Below are 16416 nucleotides of genomic sequence, written 5' to 3'. Positions count from 1 at the left end.
GACAGAAGAATCCCATGCACTGTTACAGACTAGGGACTGAATGACTAGGCAGCAGTTCTGCAGAAAAGGACCTAGGGGTTACAGTGGACGAGAAGCTGGATCTGAGTCAGCAGTGTGCCCTTGTTGCCAAGAAGGCTAACGGCATTTTGGGCTACATTAATAGGAGCATTGCCAGCAGATTGAGGGACATGATCATTCCCCTCTATTCAGCTCTGCTGAGGCCACATCTGGAGTATTGCATCCAGTTTTGGTTGCCCCACTACAGGAGGAATGTGGACATATTGGAGAGAGTCCAGCGAAGTGCAACGAAAATGATGAGGGGACTGGAGCACATGACTGATGGGGAGAGGCTGAGGGAACTGGGATTGTTTAGTCTGCAGAAGAGAAGAATGAGGGGGATTTGATAGCTGCTTTCAACTACCTGAAAGGGGGCTCTAAAGAGGATGGATCTAGACTGTTCTCAATGGTAGCGGATGACAGAACAAGGAGTAATGGTCTCAAGCTGCAGTGGGGGAGGTCTAGGTTGGATATTAGGAAACACTATTTCACTAGGAGGGTGGGGAAGCACTGAAACGGGTTCCCTAGGGAGGTGGTGGAATCTCCTTCCTTAGAGGTGTTTAAGGTCAGGCTTGACAAAGCCCTGGCTGGGATGATTTAGTTGGGGTTGGTCCTGCTTTGAGCATGGGCTGGACTAGAACCTCCTGAGGTCCCTTCCAACCCTGATACTCTATGACTCCTGGGTCCTATCCCTGGCTCTGGAAGGGGAGTGGGGTCTGTCGTGGACCCACATGGTCGGTGCTCCGTCCCCAGCTTTGGCTCAGTCTCTGGGAGGAGCCCGTCAGTGGGGCAGACCCCCAAGGAGGCTGGCTCAGGCTGATCGCCGCGGTCGGTCTCCCTGCGCCCTGAGGCTGGGTCTGCACAGTGAGTCCCCACGCGGGAGCCATGCGCCTCGCCCGGCAGCCGCGCTGGGTTTCGTTGGCAGCTGGCGCCGGCCCAGGAGCCTTCAGGGCAGCCCAGAGCCCAGCCAGGCGCAGGGAGCCCCAGCCTCCGGTCTGAGCGCCAGGGTCCGAGCCCAGCCCAGACCCGTCCCTGCGGCCAGGCGGGGGCACTGCGGGCATGTCCAGCGCACAGCACCCCTCCCGGCCCCTCCCCCGCTGGGAACAACGCAGCGCCCAGGGAAACTGAGGCACGGACAGGCTTCGTGAGCAGTACAAGTCCCGCTTCGTCACGTGGTCTGGGGTGAAAGGGGGCCCGGGCTCCTGGGTTCTCTCGGGGCGGGGGGTGTCACAGCCAGCAGCACCCCTGCGCATGCGCAGAACCGCTCCGCCGGGCTCCGAGCGGTCGGCGCGAGGTGCGCATGCTCGGCATGGCGGGGCGGGGAGCCCGCCGCGCACGCGCAGAGGGGGCTGCAGGGGCAGGCCGCGCATGCGCCGGGGGTCTAAGCGGCGCCCGGCAGCCGGCGGCGGAGCAGCGCCATGGCCGGGCGGGGGAAGCTGATCGCGGTGCTGGGGGACGAGGACACGGTGACGGGCTTCCTGCTGGGCGGCGTGGGCGAGCTCAACAAGCACCGCAAGCCCAACTTCCTGGTGGTGGAGAAGGACACGAGCCTGACCGAGATCGAGGAGACCTTCCGGTGCGCGGGGGGGGCCGGGCGAGACCAGCGGGGCGCCGGGGGGGGCGGCCGGGCGAGACCAGCGGGGCGCCGGGGGGGGGCGGCCGGGCGAGACCAGCGGGGCGCGGGGGGGCCGCCGGGCGAGACCAGCGGGGCGCGGGGGGGCCGCCGGGCGAAACCAGCGGGGCGCGGGGGGGGGCCGGGCGAGACCAGCGGGGCGCGGGGGGGGCCGCCGGGCGAGACCAGCGGGGCGCGGGGGGGGGCGGCCGGGCGAGACCAGCGGGGGGCGGCGGCCGGGCGAGACCACCGGGGCGCGGGGGGGGGCGGCCGGGCGAGACCAGCGGGGGGCGGCGGCCGGGCGAGACCAGCGGGGCGCGGGGGCTGAACCTGGAGCTGCGGGGGACCCAGGCGTCCGACTCTGCCTATCCAATGGAGGGAGCAGGTGTTGGGGCGGGGGGGGGAGTTGATGGCTCTGGGAGGATGGGGGGAGGTGCTGGCTGGGGGGGGCAGTTGATGGCTCTGGGAGGATGGGGGGTGGTGCTGGCTGGGGGGGGCAGTTGATGGCTCTGGGAGGATTGGGGGGGGTAGAGGTGCTGGCTGGGAGGGGGGGGCAGTTGATGGCTCTGGGAGGGTGGGGGGGGTAGAGGTGCTGGCTGGGAGGGGGCAGTTGATTGCTCTGGGAGGATGGGGGGGCAGGTGCTGGCTGGGGGGGGCAGTTGATGGCTCTGGGAGGATTGGGGGGGTAGAGGTGCTGGCTGGGAGGGGGGGGCAGTTGATGGCTCTGGGAGGGTGGGGGGGGGTAGAGGTGCTGGCTGGGAGGGGGCAGTTGATTGCTCTGGGAGGATGGGGGGGCAGGTGCTGGCTGGGGGGGGCAGTTGATGGCTCTGGGAGGATTGGGGGGGTAGAGGTGCTGGCTGGGAGGGGGGGGCAGTTGATGGCTCTGGGGGGGGGGTAGAGGTGCTGGCTGGGAGGGGGCAGTTGACGGCTCCGGGAGGATTGGGGGGGGAGGTGCTGGCTGGGGGGGGCAGTTGATGGCTCTGGGAGGATTGGGGGGGGAGAGGTGCTGGCTGGGAGGGAGACAGTTGATGGCTCTGGGAGGATGGGGGGGGTAGAGGTGCTGGCTGGGAGGGGGGGCAGTTGATTGCTCTGGGAGGATGGGGGGGCAGGTGCTGGCTGGGGGGGGCAGTTGATGGCTCTGGGAGGATTGGGGGGGTAGAGGTGCTGGCTGGGAGGGGGGGGCAGTTGATGGCTCTGGGAGGGTGGGGGGGGTAGAGGTGCTGGCTGGGAGGGGGGGGCAGTTGATGGCTCTGGGAGGATTGGGGGGGGAGGTGCTGGCTGGGGGGGGCAGTTGATGGCTCTGGGAGGATTGGGGGGGGAGAGGTGCTGGCTGGGAGGGAGACAGTTGATGGCTCTGGGAGGATGGGGGGGGTAGAGGTGCTGGCTGGGAGGGGGGGCAGTTGATGGCTCCGGGAGGATTGGGGGGGGTAGAGGTGCTGGCTGGGAGGGGGGGGCAGTTGATGGCTCTGGGAGGGTGGGGGGGGTAGAGGTGCTGGCTGGGAGGGGGCAGTTGATGGCTCTGGGAGGATTGAGGGGGCAGGTGCTGGCTCAGGGGGTGTCTGTTCCCCCCCGTGAAGGCCCCCCCACCCATCCCTGCTTCCCCCGCAGGAGCTTCCTGGCCCGCGAGGACATCGGCATCATCCTGATCAACCAGTTCATCGCGGAGCTGATCCGGCACGTGCTGGACGGGCACACCCGCTCGCTGCCCGCCGTGCTGGAGATCCCCTCCAAGGAGCACCCCTATGACGCCGCCAGGGACTCCATCCTGCGCCGCGCCCGGGGCATGTTCACCGCCGAGGACCTGCGCTAGGGGCCGCGCTGCCTGCACTGCCCAGCCGCCCGGCTCCCTCCCTCCTCAGCCCACCTGTCCCCGGGGGAGTGGCTGCTGCTGCAGTAGTTCTGGGTGATGAAAAGCATCTGCCTCCCTCCTCTACCCCCCCCCCAGTGAACTGTGGCCAGGCCCAGCCTGGCTCCCCGGCGGGGGGTCAAAGAGGGTGCCAGAGCTGGCCCGTGCCCTTTGCTTGGCCGCACCCCTCTTGTTTCCCAGGGCCTCGGCTCCCCCTGCCCTCCGTGTGCTGCCGGCTCCGTCTCGTCTATGTTCCTGTGATGGTTGAGCTGTTACATTAAAGCAGAGAAGCCCCCCTGGTTCCTGTGCTCTGTGCAGACACCCCCCCAAGGTGCTGTGCCCTAAAGCCCCCATTGGGGCAGAGAGCCAGCAGGAAGGGAGCACAGCTGGAGGACGGGGGGTTAAAACTGAGCCAGGCAGAGGAGCTGCCCTGTGCTGGGCTCCCTGCCTGTTCAGGACTGTTCCAGCCACCCCCAGCCAGCCAGGGCCGGTCCCAGCCCTGCTCCCTGGCTCTGCACTGGCGCTTTCCTGCTTCTAGGAGCTCACCGGTCACTTGGAGATGGGTGTGTGTGCAGTACTAACTTCCCCCCCCCCCCCCCCCCCCGTCAGACCTGCCCCCTTCTCTGTGTGCACCTGCCCTTGGCGGGAGCTGGGAGGAGGCTGCCAGCTCTCAGCCGTCACCGGGCTGCCAGCAAAGCTCCTCTCCAGGCAAGTGCTGCCTTGTCCCTGGCTGGGGGGGCTGCTTATGAGCCTGTCCCGTGACCCTGAAAGGGGAAGTGCCTTTGACTCACCCACATGCGACTGAGGAGTCGGCAGCTTCTTCATCCTCGGGACCAGCCCCAGGCCTGGTGGCCCTGATTCAGGCCAGCCTGGCTCGTGGCCCTGATTCACGCCAGCCTGGCTCATGGCCCTGACCTAGGCCAGCGGAGGGACGTGCAGCAACCTGACAGCAGTCTCGCTTGGTGCCTGCTGCACAGGGGGCTCCCCTGCTGAGGCTGCCATGGCCCCAGAGCCCCAGGCTGTGGCATGGTGGCTGGGCCGGTAACTGACTGGTGTGTGGTGCCCTCTGCCTGTCCAGGCTGCCAGCCCTGAATCCATGGGGGCAGGCGCTGGCTGGGGAGCTCAATGGCTGGTGAATCTGCTGCTCCTAAACATGGGCAGGAGACTGAAGATAGGTGCTACTGTCTCCTTCCCTTCCCCATGGGGCCCAGGGAAGCTGCAGGCTGCTCCTCTCCCTGCGCTGGCTGCTTCCTGCCTCCCACGTTCAGTTTGGCCGTGTCCCGGCTGGCTGCAATGCTGGGCAGAGCCCTGAGTGGAGGAGCTGCCCTGTGACAGCTCCAGCCAGCCGGGGTCGGTCACAGCCTGGGTCTGAGCCTGCCCTCCTGCCTGCTGGCAGCTCTGTCTCTGTCCCCTGCACAGAGCGTGACAGACCCAGTGGGACCCTGCTGCTGCCAGCAGAACTGGAGGGGGGGATGTGCTGAGCCGTGCAGGCTGGAGGGAGAGTTGTGGAGGTCCTGGGGCTTGTTAACCAGCCCACTGCACCCGGGGTGCTGGGAGCTGGCCCGGAGCTTCCAGTCTGTACTACATGGTGCCCACGTGGCAGGTGGGCGCTAGAGCGGCCGGGGCAGCTGAGCCAGGAGGCCACTGAGCTGGGGCCAGCATGGCCGGGGATCAGCGATCGGCTCGGTGTCACAGCTCGGGGGCAGGCCTGGTTTATCCAGCTAGCTGGGCTGGCTCTAGCCAAGCTGCCATAGGAATGAGGGTGGGGCTGGGCTCTGTCCTGGAAGCGGAGGGCAGGTGAGCTGATCACAATGGGTTTCTGGGGCTGCCCTCAGATGGGTGCTGCTAGGGGAGGCTGGCAGCCTGCCCCCTCCAGGGTCCCTCTGCTCCTTGCTCCCTGGACAGGCTGGGAGGAGCCCAGGTGTTCTCTAGGGGGCATTGCCCACCAGCCAGACCTTAGAGTCGTTGAGTCCTCGCTTTCCCCACAGCCTGGTGCCGGAAGCCTCGGCCCAGAGTGTCGGCACAGAGCCTTCCCCAGCCCTAGGTGCCAGCCTGGGGCATCCGGCAGGTGCTGCTCTGTGGGACTTGATGTGAGCCAGGGAGGACCCCTCTGCTCCCTTCCTATGAGCCGTGGGGGGCCTGTCTGTGCTCCGGCCCCCACCTGACCCCCCCATTTCACTGCCCAGCATGTGGGGCACGCAGGCTTGGGGCTTTGCCCAGTCTATGAGGCTGGAGGGCAGCCCAGGTGGGTGACAGTGGGTTAGTTGCTCCCCTCCCTGGGGCTGAGGGGATCCCCTCCCTGTGGGGAAAAAGCCCCTCCAGCCAGCTGCTGTCACCCTGATTTCTTACTGCACCCCCCTCCCCCCATGCTGCTCCCTCTGAGCCCTGGCCTAAGCTTCCTACATGTCACTGGGCTGCCCTCTGCCCAGCTGGCAGAGCCTTTGGGCAACCCTTAACCCTCCGCACAGCTTGCTTCCTGCCAGCCTCAGGCTGCCCCTAATAGAGCAATGGGTCCTGCCACAAATACCCGCAGCCAGGCACTGACCTGCCCAATTTAAATCTGTGGCAGAGCTGGGAACCCAGGAGTCCTGGCTGCTAGTGCCCACCCCAGGCACAGCACCTGCCCCCTGGGGTTGGCATCCATTGGCCGGTGTCATTTGCCCTGGGTCCCTCTGCAAGTCCTTGAGGGGGCAATATTCTAGTGGCCACAAGTACAAGCCCAGGTTTAATCCATTGGGGCTTGTCATGGAGTCCCCGGGCGATGCTCTGGAACTGCTCCCCACAAAGCCAGGCAGGACTTTGGGGAGCCGGACCCTTGGAGCATTCAGCATCCTCTGCCCCTCCGTGCGCTTCCCACAGCGAGTCTGCCCCAGCGGAGTCCTGGGGAAGCCAGAGGGTCCTGCATCCCGACTTTGCAGTCAGACGTGACTCTCAGCCAGCCAGTAACACAGAGGTTTATTCGATGATGGGAACAGGGTCTAAAACAGAGCTTGTAGGTACCACAAACCGGACCCCTTGGCCAGGTCCATTCTGGGGGGCAACGAGCCAGACCCCCACATCTGCCCTCACTTCCCGTCCCCAGCCAGCTCCAGACTGAAACCCCCTCCTGTCTGCCAAGTTCCTTTCCTGGACCAGCAGGTCACCTGATCTCTTTGTCTCCAACACCTTCAGCTGGCACCTTTGCAGAGGAGGGGCCCAGGCCATCAGTTGCCAGGAGACAGAGTGTCAGGCATTTAGGTGCACTGGCCCCTTGCTCTGCAGCAACCATACCCCCTTATCCCACCACCTAGATACTTAAGAACTGCAGAGGGGACACTGAGGCACCAACTGTCACAGAGTGGGGGAGTCAGGGCCCTGCACCCCCAGCTTCCTGCCATTCACCAGGACTCTCAGCCAGCCAGTAACAGAAGGGTTATTTAGACAACAGGAACACAGTCCAAAACACGTCTTGCAGGCACAGACAGCAGGACCCTCCCCCTCCCAGTTAGGTCCATCTTGGGGTCCCAGGAGCACCACAGCCCCCTTGGGGGGTCAGAGCCCTGTCTGCACTTCCCTCCATTCCCCAGCCACCTCCTGAAAACTCCTCTCCCAGCCTTTGTTCAGCTTCCCGGGCAGAGGTGTCACCTGGCCTCTACCCCCTTCCTGGCTTCTCATGTTACATGCTCAGGTCTCCTCCCTCCAGCTAGTCCCCCATCCCCCAGTGCAGACTGTCCTCCCCGGCCAACACCCCCCACCCAGCATTCACAGCCCCCAGTAAGAACCGTCCCAGTTCGTCTCACCAACTATTCAGAGAAAAGCCCAGGAGTCCTTGTGGCACCTTAGAGACCAGCACGTTTATTTCAGCCTGAGCGTTGGGCTACAGCTCACTTGGTGGGCTGCACAGAATGGGACTTCTAGCGAGGAGATATTGACACAACATGAAAAGGGGGAAGCAGCCAAACCAACTGTAAGAGGCCGGGCTGTCCTCAGCAGGAGAAAAACCCTTCCCAGTGATAACTGAGATGACCTACAGGAGGTGTGAGGAGAATTTAACACAGGGAAATAGAATCAATCAGTGTAATGACTCAACCAATCCCAGTTGGTCACAGGGCCCCCCATCCCTCCCCTAGGAAGGGGCTGGGCTTTGCATCAGGCGCTGCAGGTCGAGGAGGAGGGGTGAAATGACGCTGCCTCTGGTGGGACACAACTGAGAGTGTCAATTCAGGGCAGATCGCTCAGAGCAGGGCAGTCACAGCCCCCGGCTGGGGTTTCTCTGCACACCCAGGCAAACCAAACCAGCCGGCCAGAGAGGACTTTGGTCTCACCCCACTGGCTAACCACAAGTCACACCAGCAAATCCCTCAGACACTCCAGTTTCCCAGTATCACCATCAGGGCTGCTCGTCATGGGGACGAATGGTTATAAAAACCAACACCCCAGTACAAGAAAAAAGGTTCCCCCAAGGACCAAGCCCCAGGCCCAGGTCAAATGGTAACTTAGATCGTATCCAAATACACATCAGATGCATAGACTGGAACATACAGTAAGAAGATACAGATACACATACAGAGAAGGGGAAAAGGTGGGAGTTACCCAACCAACTCTGAGGCTAATTAATTAAGATGAGCTACCATCTGCAGGAGGAAAACAAACTTTTGTAGTGATAAGGTAATTAACTCTTCCAGGCCCTGTGTCACCTTCAATGAGATATTATATTGCTGTGATGAAGTGGGAGGGGGGCTCTGGGCTGGAGGGGGGGCAGGCAGAGCCCACCTGGATGCAGGGGGACTGGGATGTGCTGGGCTGAGGGAGGCCAGGCCTGAGGGCTGGAGAGTTCCCTGTGCTGGGTTCAGACGCTCGATAACCCTCCTGTGTTACGCTGGCTGCGAGTGGCTCCGGGCTAGAGAACAGAGCGGCATTATTCCCTCTGGGAGTGGAGGCCCCAGGGATCCAGAGCAAGGGGGCTCCCTGAGGGGGCCCACAGCAGAGACAGGGGTGCTAAGGCTCTGAGTGGTGCAGCTCAGGAGGTGGAGGGGCCTGACCCTGGGAGAGAGTGGACCCCCCCAGGAAGGGCTGTCACACTAAAGGGGGTTTCCCCCCATGGACCTCATGGGGCCAAGAGTGGGCATGATCTGTGAGTCCGTGACAACTACATTCATAACGTCATGGGGGGGTGACTCCCAGAGCAGCCCCCTCCTTTCGCATCAGCACAAGTACAGCTCTGGCCCATCCGATCCTGGGGGCAGCTGGTTGTCCCCCCCAAGCACCGAGGGGGCAGAGGTGCCACAGGGACAGGCAGCATGTGAGCAGCAATGCCCAGCCTCAGTGCTCCCTGGGCTGGCCAGCAGGGGCCGCAGGCAGCCGTGGGGATGGAGGGCTCCCTGGGGGGGCTGCTCCGGGTGAGATTCAGACGTCCCTGCCTTGGAGCCATGGCTGGGGCCCCGGAGCAGAGCAGCTGGGTCAGTGCCAGGCAGCCCCTTGCCCCCTGGCCTCTGTGAGCTCAGGGGTGTGATGCAGCTGCCATGGCAACACAGCTGACAATAGTACCAGCTGCCCGTGGGCTGGGACGGGGGCAGCAGGGACGGGACCCGAGCCCCGGACTTGTGCCCACAGGGTGCCCGTGGGGCGCAGCTCAGCCTTGCCACAGGGAGGCACCCTGCAGCACTCCAGCCCGGGGCAGGAGCCGGGGGGCGGCTGAGCGCAGGGAGCTTGGGGGCAGCCGGCTGGTGCCACTATGGCGCGGCAGCTGAACGTGGACACGCTGCAGCAGGACTTCTGGAAGGAGGAGTATCTCAAGGAGCTGATGCTCCGCTTCCGCTGGCACCAGCGCTATGGGGCATCCGTCAAGGCCAGGCAGGAGCAGCTGCGCCAGCGGCGGCAGGCCACCAAGGTGCCACTCAAGCTGCCCGTCCTCCCGTCTCCGGCACCCGGGCCCCCGGCCGAGCAGCCACCCGAGGAGCCCGCTGGGGCCGCCGGGGGCACCCAGGAGGGGGAGATGAAGCCCGTGGCGCCAGAGGTGCGGCAGCTGCTGTACCAGGGTGTCTCCCAGGACGGCGAGGGCCGGCGGCGCTACCTGACCCGCCGCACGGCCTGCGCGCCCGAGGAGAAGTACTACACCCCCGTCACCACCAACTTCGTCTACGGCTGGCAGATGGGTGAGCCAGGGCGGCGGGCGCTGGGGGGCAGAGCCCTGCCCGTGACTCAAGTCTGTGCCCATAGGGCCCTCTCGCCCCATAGCCCGGGACCGCACTGGTGTAGGGGGTGCAGCGGAGGCAGAGCTGCAGGTTCCACTAGGTGGCGCTCTCCCCTGGGGCAGTACCTCCAGAATGGCTCCATGACGCCGGTTGTGACCTCGCAGCAGGCTGGGCCAATCAGCACAGCCGGCCTGTGCTCATTTGCATACTGCAAATCTCTAGTGGCAGCAACTTGCTGTTTGCCAGGGGTTCCCCCCCAGGTGGGGACACCTGTCTGGCACAGGGGGGGTTGTACTAATAGTGCAATCACGTGTGTGTGTGTGGGGGGGGGAAGTGCTGCCCTCTGCTGGATGGAATGAGATCTCCTTCTGCTGTGTGTCATAGGCCCTATAGTGTGGGGATGTGATGGAGATTCCCCACTGGCTCAAGAGGCAGGGTCGTAGTTTTTGGCCAGGAGGCTCTAGTGCTGAAGGGGCCTGGCATGCAGCCCAGCACCAGCTGTGACAACCCTCGAGTGAACCCCTTCCCACCAGGCTCTCAGCGTTTGCAGCTGATGCCAGGTCTCGAAGGGCCATGGCCATCACCATGTCCCCTCGGCCTTCACATTCGCCACACTTCCCTCCCGGGGGAGGCCTCCCTGCTGGATTGGCCCAACAGCTTCCCCCAGCTGCCCTGCAAGCCAGCTCCTCTGTCCACGGCGGCCTCATGCCACAACCCTGGACCAGGGCACCAGGACTTGGGGTTAAAGCCGGAGTCCCCTCCTGGCTCACCGGGCACACAGTGCGGGTGCTGAGCCTTGGGCAGGGCAGTGTCACCGCTCTGGAGTGTCAGGGGATCCCCCTCCGAGATATTGGGACCCTGGCACTGCTGGGGGGAAAGGTTGGCAATGAGTCAGTTCTGGGGTGGGGGTCTGGGGTTCTAATAGGCCCCCCCACAGCTCACCCCCCGCTTGTGTCTCTGCCCAGGGAAAGTCAGCAAAGTCTACGTGCCCCCGTCACCCAAGTGCCGCATTGAGAGCTTCTTCCGCAAGAACGGGGCCTTCTCGCTGCTGGACCCGCGTGACGTGGCCATGTGAGAGCCGGGCCCCCCGCCACGGGGCTCTGGGCCTGGGGCCGGGCCAGTCCCCCCCACCCCTGGACCACCCTGGCTGCTTGGGGCACTGGGCTTTCCTAACATGACTGCCTGGTGCTGCCCCCACTGGCTCTGAGCATCCTTCAGCCACCCGGCCAGGCACTAACCAAACGTAGGGCCCGGGGGCCTCCCCTTTAACTGCCGCCATGGCAGCTGGGCCTGGCCCCCGGCTCTGGCAGGGCCCAAGCCTGCTTGGCCATTGCCTAGCCTGCCAGGCCCCCTCGGAGCAAGGTCGGGGCTCTGGGAGTGGCACCTGGCGAGGGGCGGGCTGGCACCAGGATGGCACCCTGGGCCCAGGGTGGGCACAGGAGGCCAGCAGGGCCTGGCGCGTCCTTCATGGTAACAGCCCAGGGCCCGGGGAAGGTGGACGGTGGGTGACTTTATTGTGGGCCATGCCAGGCTGGGCTGCATGTGGGCAGAGCCATTGCATAGCCCTGCGGGCTCCTCTCCATGCCAGGGGACTCCCCTGCCCAGCCAGTGTCGCCATCCACTGGGGCTCTCTGGTGGCTGCCCACCGTCCGCACCTGCAGCCCCTCGCCCTCTTGGTGGGGACCCTCCCGAGAGCGAACATGGGAAGGGGACCGTAGCCCCACAGCACCCCTGAGCCTGCTCTCCAGCCCCTGGGAATGGCCCCTTCCCTGTGCCCTAGCCCCACCGTGCCTAGGGTGACTAGGGACAGACCGGGCCAGCCCTGCACACACCCGGCCGTGGTGTCTGCCCCACCTCAGTCAACGCCCGCAGTGGCTGGGCAGCGACTGTGGGGCTTGGCCGTGGGGCCTGCAGCAGGTGCTGGGGGGGGGCGGTGGCTCTGGCTTCCTGGACTCCCCAGGCACTCGGGGCTCTGGCACTGCTCTCGGGGGGCCCCACAGGACCCTGGGGCAGTGTGGCATCCCTCAGGGTGCTCTCACCAGGGCAAGCCCCCTTGGCTACAGCGCCTGCTGGGTCTGACCTTGGAGCATTCAGCCTGCCTGGGGCAGCCTCACCCACCCTCAGCGGGGCCCTGCACCCCCACTCCGCAGCCAGCCGTGACTCCCAGCCAGTGTGGGGCACAGGAGGGTTATTAGTGGTCAGGAACAGCGCAGAACAGAGCTCTGTTTGCACAGAAAGCAGGAACCTGCAGCAAAGTCCATCTTGGAGGGAAGGAGGGGGAGCGCCCTGGACTCTCCCCAAGTCCCAAACCCGGAGAGTGTCCTGGGGCCCCCACCCCCGTCATGCCCAGTTGCCCCTCCTCCATCCTTTGTTGTCTTTCCGGGAAAACCGGTCACCTGGACACCTCTGGGCCAGCTGGCTTCTTGCCCCAGCTGCTAAGTCACAGAATGTCTGGCCAGTCACACCTGAGACCCAGCACTTAGGTAACGGTGCCACACACCGGGGAAACTGAGGCATACACTATTCATACAACACATCACACAAATCCCCCACTTCGTCACAGGCCCCCTGCCAACGCCCAGCTGGGAGCGAGGGGAGGGAGCTGCCTCTCTTCGCGTGCCCACCCATGCTCAGGCCTGCCCGGCCCGGCTCAGGTCACTGTCGTCCTCGCCCGGTGCCACCAGTGGCTCCAAGAGCTCCTGGAAACTCAGCGTGTTCCTGTAGAGAGACCAGCGTGGGTCAGTGTAGGGCTGGAGAGCCTGGTCCGAGTTTGGGCCAGCATGGGGGAGGGGCAGCCAGCCCTGGGCCAGCCTGGGGAAGGGGCGGCCAGGCCAGCGGGGGCAGGGTAATGGGGGGGTTGTGGTTGGACAGTCTGGCCCAGAGTTGGGGCAAGCAAGGGGGCACCCTGGGGCCAGAATGAGCCTGGGGGGAGGGAGGCAGGACAGCCAGCACAGGGGTGGGATGGGCCATGCCAGAGCTGGGGGTCTCGACCCTCTGCCCCAATCCGCACTCCCCTCCTGCCCATTGCCCCCAGGCCGAGATGCTGGGATGGGCATGGCAGGGACCCCAGCCCTGCCTTGGAGCAGCCAGTGGGCTGAAGCGAGAGCCAAGACACCAGGGCAACCCCCAGCTGCCGGTTCCCCGGCCCCGCACTGCAGGCCTGCTCCTCTGCCTGCCCCCCGGCCCCCCCGCTCCCCACAGACACCTGCCTGTGGCGCCTGGCCTGCAGGCCATGTGTCCGCTCCCTCTTCACCTGCTCCAGGTGCTGCTTCAGCGCCTCCCTCTGCTGCGCCCGGGCCTCCTGCCAGGGGAACGGGCCAGGCTGAGCCAATCCTGCCCGGGCTCCGGCCCTGCCCAGCCTGCCCCCCAGGCACCGCCAGCTGCCCCCCCGGCCGGCCAAGGGCCTAGAGCATGGAGGAGCAGAGCCCCAGAGAGCGCGGGGCAGGGGGGCTGGCCACCTCCGTGAGCCCCAGGCAGGCCCCTGCCCTGTCCCAGCAGCCACCTGCCCCACCTAGGGAGGTGCCAGCATCTGCCTCCGCTGGTGTATCTATGCACCGACCGCCCCCCCACGCCGGGCTGGATCCCACCCCTCACCCCTGGTGATCACCTCCCCCTAGACCCACAATAGGCTGGATTCTACCCCCCCACAACCTGGGGTGTTCGCCTCCCTCCGGCCCCATGCTGGGCTGGATCCCACCCCCCACCTCCTGGGGTGATCACCTCCCCCCGGCCCCACGCTGGGCTGGATCCCACCCCCCCAACCCTGGTGATCACCCACCCCGGACCCACACCGGGCTGGATCCCACCCCCCAACCTGGGGTGATTGCCTCCCCTGACCCCACATCGGGCTGGATCCCAACCCCTGGGGTGATCACCTCCCCCCGGACCCACACCGGGCTGGATCCCACTCCCCACCCCCTGGGGTGATCACCTCCCCTCAGCCCCACGCTGGGCTGGATCCCACCCCCCAACCCTGGTGATCACCTCCCCCCGGACACACACCAGGCTGGATCCCACTCCCCACCCCCTGGGGTGATCACCTCCCCCTGACCCCACACCAGGCTAGATCCCAGCCCCCCAACCTGGGGTGATCACCTCCCCCCAACCTCACGCCAGGCTGGATCTCACCCCCAACCCCTGGTGAGCACCTCCCCCTGACCCCACACTGGGCTGGATCCCACCCCCACTCCCCCAGGGTGATCACCTCCCCCTGGGCCCTGCGCTGGCTGGACCCCCCTTGGGCAGCAGACGGGCCCTTACCTGCAGTTGAGGCTCCGCAGGGGGCTGGGGTCTCCCCGGAAGAGTCTCCACTGACCTCTGCCTGGCGATGGACAGTCGCTCCTGGAACTGGGGGGAGAAAGGGGAAGGCTTGAACCCGAGCCTGAGAGAGCCCGGGGAGGGGGCAGCGCTGGGGCACTTGGTGAGGGCCCATCCTGCTGGGTGAGGAGTGGCCCCTTCTCCAGGGGCACAGCGCGGCTGTGCCAGCCCTGCCTGGGGAGCTCCTGGGTCCTGGCACTGCCAGCAGCAGGGGGGTAGGGGGCAGGGGACCGGAGCCACCACGGGGCTGGAGAAAGCGTCCGGAGGCCAGAGTGGGACCCAGTTGTGCCCCAGCTGCAGACAGGCCAGGGTAGAGCACTCCGTGCCGTGTGGGGTGCCAGCCTGCCCCGGAGACGCACCCCCAGCCTGGCCCAGTCTGTGCCTCGAGGCTCCCATCCTCCCTCCAGGGCAGTGCCAGGGGGCAGCCAAGCCCTGGGGCGTCTGGGTGGGCACTCTGACCTCCATGCCCCAGGGGCCGGGCCCAGAACGGAGTGACATGCCCCAGCCTCACCCCCAGGGAGACAGGCCCCCCCATCCCCTGGGGCGCCCCGACAGGCACTCAGACCCCCACGCCCCAGGGGCCGGGCCCAGAAGGGAGTGACACGCCCCAGCCTCACCCCCAGGGAGACAGGCCCCCCCATCCCCTGGGGTGCCCCGACAGGCACTCGGATCCCCACGCCCCAGAGCCCGGGCCCAGAAGGGAGTGACACGCCCCAGCCTCACCCCCAGGGAGACAGGCCCCCCCATCCCCTGGGGTGCCCCAACAGGCACACGGACCCCTACGCCCCAGGGCCCGGGCCCAGAAAGGAGTGACATGCCCCAGCCTCACCCCCAGGGGGTCAGGCCCCCCCATCCCCTGGAGCGCCCCAACAGGCACTCTGACCCCCACGCCCCAGGGGCCAGGCCCAGAAGGGAGTGACACGCCCCAGCCTCACCTTCAGGGGGGCAGGCCCCACTCCCCGAGCAGGGCCCAGGCGCAGGGTGATCCCTGGCAGCCCAGCCCCCAGCCTCACCCCCGGGGGCCCCACCCCCCCCAGCAGGGCCCACGCACGGGGTGATCCCTGGCAGCCCAGCCCCCAGCCTCACCCCCGGCGGCCCCACCCCCCCCAGCAGGGCCCACGCACGGGGTGATCCCTGGCAGCCCAGCCCCCAGCCTCACCCCCGGGGGGCAGGCCCCACCCCCCGAGCAGGGCCCACGCGCAGGGTGATCCCTGGCAGCCCAGCCCCCAGCCTCACCCCCGGCGGCCCCACCCCCCCAGCAGGGCCCACGCGCGGGGTGATCCCTGGCAGCCCAGCCCCCAGCCTCACCCCCGGGGGGCAGGCCCCACCCCCCCGAGCAGGGCCCACGCGTGGGGTGATCCCTGGCAGCCCAGCCCCCAGCCTCACGCCCGGGGGGCAGGCCCCACCCCCCCAGCAGGGCCCACGCGCGGGGTGATCCCTGGCAGCCCAGCCCCCAGCCTCACCCCCGGGGGGCAGGCCCCACCCCCCCGAGCAGGGCCCACGCGTGGGGTGATCCCTGGCAGCCCAGCCCCCAGCCTCACGCCCGGGGGGCAGGCCCCACCCCCCCAGCAGGGCCCACGCGCGGGGTGATCCCTGGCAGCCCAGCCCCCAGCCTCACCCCCGGCGGCGCCACCCCCCCCCAGCAGGGCCCACGCGCGGGGTGATCCCTGGCAGCCCAGCCCCCAGCCTCACCCCCGGGGGGCAGGCCCCACCCCCCCCAGCAGGGCCCACGCGCGGGGTGATCCCTGGCAGCCCAGCCCCCAGCCTCACCCCCGGGGGGCAGGCCCCACCCCCCCAGCAGGGCCCAGGCGCGGGGTGATCCCTGGCAGCCCAGCCCCCAGCCTCACCCCCGGGGGGCAGGCCCCACCCCCCCAGCAGGGCCCACGCGCGGGGTGATCCCTGGCAGCCCAGCCCCCAGCCTCACCCCCGGGGGGCAGGCCCCACCCCCCCAGCAGGGCCCAGGCGCGGGGTGATCCCTGGCAGCCCAGCCCCCAGCCTCACCCCCGGGGGGCAGGCCCCACCCCCCCAGCAGGGCCCACGCGCGGGGTGATCCCTGGCAGCCCAGCCCCCCACCTCACCCGCAGCAGCTGCCGCTCCTTGTCCCGCTGCTGCTTGCGCCCCCCCTCCAGCTGCAGCTCCGCCAGCCTGCGCACGGCCTCCTGCTGCTCCCTCCTGGAGGGGCGGATAAAGGCCTTCTCCCGGCGCAGGGGGCTGCCCCACGGCCAGCCCCACGGGGCGGGCAGGCTGGGCTGCAATGGCACCAGAGGCGTTAGGGATGGGGGCACCAGGGGGCCTGGCCAGCTGAGCGAGCCACCCCTCCCCCCCATGTGCCCCTCCCCCAACGGGTGACCCCTGAGTGCAGCCCAACCCCCAGGGCTTCCCAGGCTGCACCCCCCCCATCCCCATCCTGG

At 67.2% G+C, this 16416-nt stretch overlaps 2 protein-coding genes across 2 annotated transcripts; both read left to right on the top strand.

The window, feature by feature from the left end:
- The first annotated feature begins 1425 nt into the window (after window positions 1-1425).
- On the top strand, window positions 1426-3814 carry ATP6V1F (ATPase H+ transporting V1 subunit F). The gene is made up of 2 exons (XM_030582310.1): window positions 1426-1633; window positions 3278-3814. Exons 1-2 carry the CDS (start codon window positions 1476-1478, stop codon window positions 3477-3479), a joined length of 360 nt encoding a protein of 119 aa, XP_030438170.1. The 5' UTR covers window positions 1426-1475; the 3' UTR covers window positions 3480-3814.
- Window positions 3815-9228: 5414 nt separating this feature from the next.
- On the top strand, window positions 9229-10763 carry ATP6V1FNB (ATP6V1F neighbor). The gene is made up of 2 exons (XM_030549852.1): window positions 9229-9649; window positions 10654-10763. The coding sequence occupies exons 1-2, from the start codon at window positions 9229-9231 to the stop codon at window positions 10761-10763; spliced, it is 531 nt and encodes a 176-aa protein (XP_030405712.1).
- The last annotated feature ends 5653 nt before the right edge of the window (window positions 10764-16416 follow it).

This window comes from Gopherus evgoodei, chromosome 1 (assembly GCF_007399415.2).
Source record: "Gopherus evgoodei ecotype Sinaloan lineage chromosome 1, rGopEvg1_v1.p, whole genome shotgun sequence".
Lineage (NCBI taxonomy): Eukaryota > Metazoa > Chordata > Testudines > Testudinidae > Gopherus > Gopherus evgoodei.
This window is presented reverse-complemented; position numbering and strand designations above follow the sequence as displayed.

Bases quoted from the DNA above. Each gene is read 5' to 3' on its own strand.
- ATP6V1F (XM_030582310.1), top strand. From the start codon at position 1,476: ATGGCCGGGCGGGGGAAGCTGATCGCGGTGCTGGGGGACGAGGACACG. The intron at 1,634-3,277 runs GTGCGCGGGGGG...CTTCCCCCGCAG, and splicing joins GAGATCGAGGAGACCTTCCG to GAGCTTCCTGGCCCGCGAGG.
- ATP6V1FNB (XM_030549852.1), top strand. From the start codon at position 9,229: ATGGCGCGGCAGCTGAACGTGGACACGCTGCAGCAGGACTTCTGGAAG. The intron at 9,650-10,653 runs GTGAGCCAGGGC...GTCTCTGCCCAG, and splicing joins CGTCTACGGCTGGCAGATGG to GGAAAGTCAGCAAAGTCTAC.